Source organism: Sinocyclocheilus anshuiensis, unplaced genomic scaffold, assembly GCF_001515605.1.
Source record: "Sinocyclocheilus anshuiensis isolate Anshui unplaced genomic scaffold, SAMN03320099.WGS_v1.1 scaffold883, whole genome shotgun sequence".
Classification (NCBI taxonomy): domain Eukaryota; kingdom Metazoa; phylum Chordata; class Actinopteri; order Cypriniformes; family Cyprinidae; genus Sinocyclocheilus; species Sinocyclocheilus anshuiensis.
Genome location: NW_015547678.1, coordinates 997,645 through 1,005,822, shown reverse-complemented (window position 1 = coordinate 1,005,822; position 8,178 = coordinate 997,645). Strand labels below are relative to the sequence as shown.

At 36.4% G+C, this 8,178-nt stretch overlaps 1 protein-coding gene across 7 annotated transcripts in view; it reads left to right on the top strand.

Annotated features, from left to right (window-relative positions):
• Window positions 1–8,178, top strand: part of LOC107703066 (eukaryotic translation initiation factor 4 gamma 3-like) — a 64,234-nt gene that overhangs the window by 40,130 nt on the left and 15,926 nt on the right. For 5 of the 7 annotated variants that reach the window (XM_016505572.1, XM_016505570.1, XM_016505575.1 and 2 more), the window contains 3 exons: window positions 2,034–2,169; window positions 5,001–5,777; window positions 5,860–5,939. In XM_016505572.1, the coding sequence (XP_016361058.1) occupies window positions 2,034–2,169; window positions 5,001–5,777; window positions 5,860–5,939 (993 nt within the window). The remainder of the gene's footprint in view (window positions 1–2,033; window positions 2,170–5,000; window positions 5,778–5,859; window positions 5,940–8,178) is intronic. The other 2 variants (XM_016505574.1, XM_016505573.1) reach the window with 2 other exon arrangements.

Here is an 8,178-nt window from a genome sequence, read left to right as displayed (position 1 = left end):
CTGCATCTCTTCAAACAACACACAGGGCAAGCCGAGATGTTCTGAAGTGTGGTTACGTTTCTAGGGCCATATGGTTTCTGCGAAAACGCGGACGGGATCGCGGAGTCCATTCATAAAAACGTAATTTACTCTATAGCGCAGAATGCAACGGAATTCGTAAATTTTGGACGAATAAATCAAAAGTAGCCACTGCCACTTAATTCGAATAGCGATATGAACTAGTGTCAGTGAATATTAAAATGCAAAAAGACGGTTAAAATATGAATCCTGCATGTTCCGTGTAACAGAAATATATTATTCTTGTATTACTTTTGTAAAGTATAATGTACATCTTTAAATATTCAATTTTCTATCAACTTTAAATAAAACAATTAAATTATAAAAATAAATATTTCAAGAAAGAAAGAAAGAAAAAGTTTGTAGGGCCCTATTGTTCAAAATGTTGAAATTGAGACTTTTGGACTTATTTTTTCATTGAAATAAATGTTTTTGTTATTACACAGAGAGTAAAGGACCGAAAAAAGGTACCGTTGGGTACCGGTACCGAAATTCAGGTACCTATACCGGTACTGTACCGGTTAAAATGTGAACGGTACCCAACCCTACAGGTGATCCTCACAAGATTTCTGACAGAGCAGTGAAAAAAATTATCCAAGAGCCAAGGACCACTTGTGGAGATAGAAAAATAGCATGTTGAAGCTCGTTTAAAGTTTGCTGCACAACATTTAGACAAGCCTGTGAAATACTGGGAGAATATAGTCTGGTTCGATGAGACCAAAATTAAACTCTGGATGCCATAATACACACCATGTTTGGAGGTCAAATGGCACTGCACATCACCCCAAAAACATCATGGTCTGGCACTAGCAAAATTCATATAATTGAAGGAAGGATGAATGGAAAAATGTACCAAGACATTCTTGATAAAAATGTGCTGCCATCTACCAGGATGATGAAGATGAAACAAGGGTGGACATTCCCAATGATCCCAAACACACAGCCAAGGAAACTCTCAATTGGTTTCAGAAAAAGAAAATAAAGCTGCTAGAATGACCCAGCCAATCATCTGACTTGAATCCAATAGAAAATCAATGGAAGAACTAAAAATTAGAGTTCATAGAAGAGGCCCACAGAACCTTCAAGATTTGAAAACTGTTTGTGTGAAAGAATGGGCCAAAATCACACCTGAGCAATGCATGCGACTAGTTTCTCCATACAGGAGAGGTGTCTTGAAGCTGTCATTAACAACAAAGTCTTTTGTACAAAGTAATAAATACATTTCAGTTAGCGTGTTCAATACTTTTTCCCTGGGTCATTCCATTTAATTACACAGAACTTCATTTCTGAACTTATTTGTTTTGTTTTCTTTGTATGTATGGATTACTTGGGTTGTTACCGACATCTGGGGCCCGTTCTTCGTACGTCGTTAACTCAGTTAGCTGGATTTGATTGTTGACGATTTGGCATGATCTTGGATTGTTTGGTTCTTCGAAGCTCATCCCGGAGTTGCTGTCATAGCAACAGGTCCGTAAGCTTAAACCTGCTCGGGAGCAGGCTTATTTCATGTAAACAGGATTAGATTGCATCTTTTTAAGCAGAATTGATACTTAAAATCTGTCCGCTACTACCGCTACTTAATTACAAGAGTACCCTACTAATCCAGGGACAACAATTGGAAATCTAAAATAAAGTTGCATTCAATTTTAATTGTAACTTTTTACATGCAGTATAAATTAGTCTATGTACAAGAGGGATCATTTTTGGGAGATTTTGGCATAAAATGGTTTAAACCGCCCTAATCTAAGGCACTGTCCCTGTAGATGTAGCACTCACTATATTTTGACACTTCCTCTGTCTTCTCTCCCTGAACGTTAACAGTGTTCGTCTCTCCTCTGCTCTCTTTCCCCTTTTCCTCCCCATGTTTCGTTCATTTGTGCCCCTCTTTCTCTTCTCCATTCTCTTTATTTTTCTGTTTTTCCCGCTCTGTCTGTGTGCTGCATATGTGCTGGTGCCTTGTGTCTCTCTGTTGCTAGTTTTTATGTCACCCTCATTATCCTCACATTTTCTACCTCAAATCCCAGCAGCTGAACAGCCAGGTAGCGGATCATGGCCACTTCATGTATAATATGGACAGCGCCCAGCTTCCTGCACCCATCGACTTGAAAGCAGGTCAGGCTTTGCAGCAATTGCTGCCTTCTTCCCACAGGTTCAGAGCAGTGGTCCTCAACTGGTGGGTCCTGAACCAAAAATTGGTCACAGGTCTGAGAGTTATAGACAGCAGGGAATAAACAATCCTAAATGCAAATAATAAAATGCAACTAAATAGGCTTATTATTAGGACAAAATACTTCTCATATCTTGTTGTTGTTGATGTATTAATTGGTAGAGCACTGGTTCGCATGTCATGCCCTTGTTTTTAAAACCATGAAGGTATACTGCCCTACAAAGGCAAAAGACTTAACTCGCTAGAGTGTGAAACTGAGAAAAATAACTTTAAAGTTTTTTACTTGTCCTGCCAAATAATTATAGGTAGGACGTAATGAAACGTTTTCGTAATGAAAATTATATAAATTAAAAAATTGTGAGCTCAAACTTGATTTTTACCCCTATTTTGAAGTTAATGTACTCTGCCTTTGCATTTTCTGCAAAACGTGAGAAGTCACACCAAGGCAAAAGGCAGTAACTTCCACATTATCAATATTTGGTTGCTGATCACCATTTACAAAATCATTATAGTAACACCTGTATAAAATCTAGCGATCATGGGTTATCTCTTATAGGCTATTGCATATAGTAATGTGACTATTAATTTATTATTTTTTTTGACCGTAACAAGCAGAATAAAAGTTAAACATGTGAATGGATACCGTGCATACCAATTTATTTGCTATGCTCATTAACGTTAAAGAATGCTAGACATAGTATAATTGCTTTTATATTGACTTGTATTAAATAGCCTAAACTAAAAGAATGACTTGTGGATTGATGTGAATGCCAGCAAGCAGGAATAATGCTCAGAATTCTTGTGGATTAAACATCTCCAATGACGTTCATCGCCATGGATTGATTTTATCGGGTTACAAGAAAAGCTAGGATATGGATTTAATTGCGAACCGTTAGTAGGCTACTGATTTTATGAATGATCATGCTAGCTATGGCATTCGAGTCCACATGCATCCAACTAAGTGACAGCCTGGTGAATAATCTGCATTAAAAGAAGAAGAGAAAAAAAATCTTTAAAGGTTATTCACGATTATGTATTGCTGCCAAGGTATCTAGTCTTTACAGTGCTTTGTTATATGGAGCTGTTTGGTAGATCGCGATCTATCTAATTCGTTTGTCTACACCGTAATTAAAATGCGGCAGACTTTAATGGACGGTAAAAAAACAAGAATACTGTATAACTCCTAACTGGCACCGTAACTTCATTTTGACGCACGGCTAAACAAAGGCAGAACGCCATAACTCAATTTGAGCATTCCAAACAACGTGAAAGAGCCGTAACTGGTGTTATACAGTGTTCTGCCTTGGTTTCTCCGGGGCTTTTCGAAGTTACGGTTGAGACGACCCATTATTTTCTCGGAAAAAACAACGAAATTGACTCAAGATACTTATGCACATGATAAAGGATGTCTTGAATGTCCCAAAAATATCAACAACTCATTTACGACAAAAATCTAAGTTACGGTCTTTTGTCTTTGCATGGCAGTATAGTTTTTGCATTTCATGTCCAATGTAAAATCTAGGTCCTGAAGCTAAAACAGTTGAGAACCACTGATCTGTTCTTCAGCCTTTTAATGTTTTTGAGGTTATGTAAAAGGTCACATTAAAAGCATACACTGAATACTGCACAAATATTCATTCAAGTATGTATTTATTTATATTTTATTATTTAAATAAATAATATAAAATAATTGAATTTATATTTTAGTTTTATTATATGTTATAAATTTATATTATATTTGATTTAATTTATGAAAAGAATCCCCGCAAATACACTGTGCAATTTATTTATTTAATTATTAATTATGAATTCATTTATTTGTATTTTAGTATTTCATTTTTAAGCACATTAAAAAGTTTAAGTTCAGCACTTTGATGGTGTTGCTTATTTTTATATTGCCAACAAAATAACTGCAAATACATTGTATGTTTTTTTATTAATTTTTGTGTCTTTAGTGTATATTCTATTTAATTTTTTATTATTTTTTTATCCAAAAAAAGCTTGAGCAGCACTTTCATAATGTTGCTTACTTTATATTGCAAACAAAATCTGTGCAAATATATTGTGCATGTTATTAATTAATGAATTTTTATATTTAGTGTATATTCTTCTATTTAATTTTTCAAATTTCACAATTTCACATTTTCACATTAACATAACTTTAAAGCTGTTACTTTCTGTGGCCCCACTTTATATTAAGTGGCCTTAACTACTATGTACTTACATCAAAAATGAAGTACAATGTACTTATTGTGTTCATATTGTATTGCAAAACACTTTTGCTGCTATTGAGGTGGGATACGGGTATGGTTAGGGACAGGTTTGTTGGTATGGGTAGGTTTAAGGGTGGGTTAAGGTGTAAGGGATGGGTCAACTGTGTAATTATAAATGTAATTACAGAAATTAATTTCAGATATAATTACATGCAGGTATTTTTAAAATATAAGTACTATGTAAAAACATGTATGTACACAATAAGTGAATTGTACCAAATTATTAATTTAAATGTAAGTACATAGTTGTTAAAGCCACTTAATATAAAGTGGGTCCCTTTCTGTTATATTGTCAACAATATCACTGCAAATACATTGTAAATTTTTTATGTCACTTTGATATTCTTTTTGATAATATATGATTCTCACCAAAAAAAGAGCAAACTGTGAAGTGAATTTCTGTATTCTCAGGATTGTATCAGTATTTATTTGTATTTTTAAGTACCCTACTCTATCAGTTTATATAGCTCTAATGCATTTCCTTGTTTACTTTATGGCTCTAGATGACAAGCCAAAACTAGAGTTTGCCTCGCAAAGATCTGCATCTCCTGGATTGCAGCAGCCAGAGACTCCATTGGAGAGAAGAGATCCTAGCAGCCCAGTCCAGGCGCCCTCTTCCCCACAGAAAACTGAGCTTCCCCCCTCCTGCCCAGAGACGGCCTCAAGTGTAGCTACTGCCCCGACTCCTTCCATACCTGCCTCAACAGTGGAGTCAGCTGATGCCCCGAGCCCATCAGCTGAGCCCGCCCCCACTAAAGCTATCACACCAGAACCTGAAAGCTCAGAGCCGGAGAAATCCTCCTCAGAGCAGCCCTCACCTCAGAGCCTGTCTACGTCCCTTGCCCAGCCTGAAAAGGCCATCAATGGGCTGATGGACACCGATGCTGCTCCCTCGAGTGAAGACTTGGAATCCCAACCCAGGGAAGTCTCTCCGTTGCTGCCTACTTCCAGCGTGCCCCAGTCCCCCAGCCCGGAGCCCAGGCCCATCACACCGGCGCTGGAGGCCGAGTCTGCGGCGGGAAAGGCGGATAGCCCCTCGCCCCCTGCTGAGGACAGCACTGGATGTCCCGTCACCCTATCCCTCTCCACCTCCACTACTGCTGCTATCTCCACCACACCTGCTCCTCCTCCAGGCCTCACGCACCAGAGTCAGGTTTCTGCAGGGTCAGCCAAGAGACCGTCTACAGGAGCAGAGCTCAAGGAAACAGTGAAGGAGACCGAGGCCTTGCCGGACAAGAGAGGCGAGCCCTTCTTGCAGTCCAGAAAAAGCTCAAGTCAAGGTGAGCAGTCGGAATATACGCCTAAGATGCATTGCCATGATGTAGGGGTCGGTCGAATAACAAAAGTCTTTTCTTTGTACAGCTACATCTAGTGCACCAAAGACCTGGAAGAAGCCAAAAGAGGACATACCTGTAGGGCAAGATCAGTGTCCAGACAAAGAGGTAAAATAATTTTGCATATGTGCTTTTTGGGTCCATCATATTAGTGCATCTAGTTTTTATTATATTGATCTATTATAAATAAAGTAATTCATTATAATTAATCACAACAAATAGGCATTTTTCATTGAATTTACAATCTTATCAGTTTAGTTATTTTATAATTATTTTATATTTATAAATGGATAATATTAGTGCTATTTTTAATCGCGATTAATCGCATTATGCACAAAATTCAATAATAAATTCAAAAGTAGTGTATTGTGCACTTTTTTAATTTAAAAGTACTGCTATATGAACAAAAGTGCAATAACATTTGGTTTGCAAACACTTTAAACAAATAAGGTGCTTTTTTACAGCAGTATTCCTTTTACATAGTAGCAGTTAAAATATTTCTTGTAAATCTCAACTTATAACATTAATGTAATCAAATTATATATAAAACCAAAGCTATTTGCTACTTCCAGGGCATTAACGTTTTTATAGAAAATATTGAATAAGGGTGTACTCACACTAGGCAATCTTAACCGTGCCTGAGCGCGTAAATGCGATAACACGTTTACTTACCCAGCCCTAGATAATATATTTTTAGTTTAATTATATATTATTACTTATACATTTATATATATATATGTGTGTGTGTGTATACATATATATATATAAATCATAGCTTATACACATTTGATACATCAGGCTTTTGTGTGTATGTATATGTATATAATATGTATATGTATATTATCGATAGACAGATACATAGATGGATATATAGATTAAGACACATTATTTTTTTAGAATTATTAATTTTTTTAGTAGCGGTGTAACGATACACGTATTCGTATTGAACAGTTCGGTACGAGGCTTTCGGTTCGTTACGCATTACAAACCGAACGATTTGTTAGACTAATCCTATTACATTTGGAAAATTAAAGAGCTTAAAGTTTGTGAAATATAATGTTCTCAGTACCACTGTGCTCAACAAGGCAGCCCAAATAACATAACAGGCAATGTGCTGTCTGCCCCGCGATAACCTCCCCTTGCTGGGGTGCGTCAAAAGACGAGGATCCTGTATCGACGATAGCCAGAGATATTGTCAAAAACATCAATTATTGGCAATATTAAGAGGATTTGGCATTTTCAATTAATGTAGCCCTGTTACATTCTTATTTTTATTAGGCCTATTATTATTATGAAGCTACTTTTATTATTACAATTAATTTGCCCCGCAATATTACCGCATAACTGACGCGCTGCGAGGATAACAAAAGATAAGGCTATTTGCTCCTCAATTAAAATCTTTTAAAAAAGGTCTTTTAAAACAGGTCTATTATACCAGGGGTTTTCAACCTGTGGGGGGCGCCAGCACCTGTCAAGGGGGGCGCGAGCATCAGTTCATTCAGATACGTTCCCTTGAGAATTTATGAATATGAGTTAACAAATTAACTCAAGTGAAATTAGACAAACTTGGGGGGGCGCATGTCCTAAAAGGTTGAAAACCCCTGTATTATACAATTAATTATAGGCCTATAATTAAAATATTAACACTACAGTCATCAATAAAAATCAATGAAATAAAAAGTTTTATTTAGCATATTTAAAGTGCCGACTTTCAAAAACAACCTGTTTAACACCAAATACGTTTCTTCAAATTTAAAAAAAAATGTTTTACCATGTACGGACCACAAGAAAAATATTAAGGGAATAAATTAAAACAGTTAGCTATATACCGTAATCAGCATATGCTGAAGTAGGTCCGTCTCTCGTCATCGCTGAGAGAATATGCGGCGTCAGATGCCGAAAGCTCCGTCATTACTCCGTCATTTCACCTTTACTTTCACTTTCTAGTGATATTCATTGGCTCGCCTTCATGGTATAAAACATAAATATTTCCAACATTGTGACGAAAGCAATTACCCAACCCCCCTCCCCCTATCGAAAACGTACCGAACCGTGACACCAGTGTCGTATCGAACCGAACCGTGAATTTTGTGAACCGTTACACCCCTAATTATTATAGTGAAAAATTGTAATAATGATAAGGCAGGCTACATATATAAAAAGCACATATAAATGTGAGTTTCCTCTCTAAATTTGTCTTAGTAAAATGCTATTTCAATTTTTATTTAATTGAATTTAAAGGGGTCATATGATGCTTTTTTAAAGATCATTATTTTGTGTATTTGGTGTAACAGAATATGTTGACATGCTTTAATGTTAAAAAAACACATTATTTTTCAAATACTGT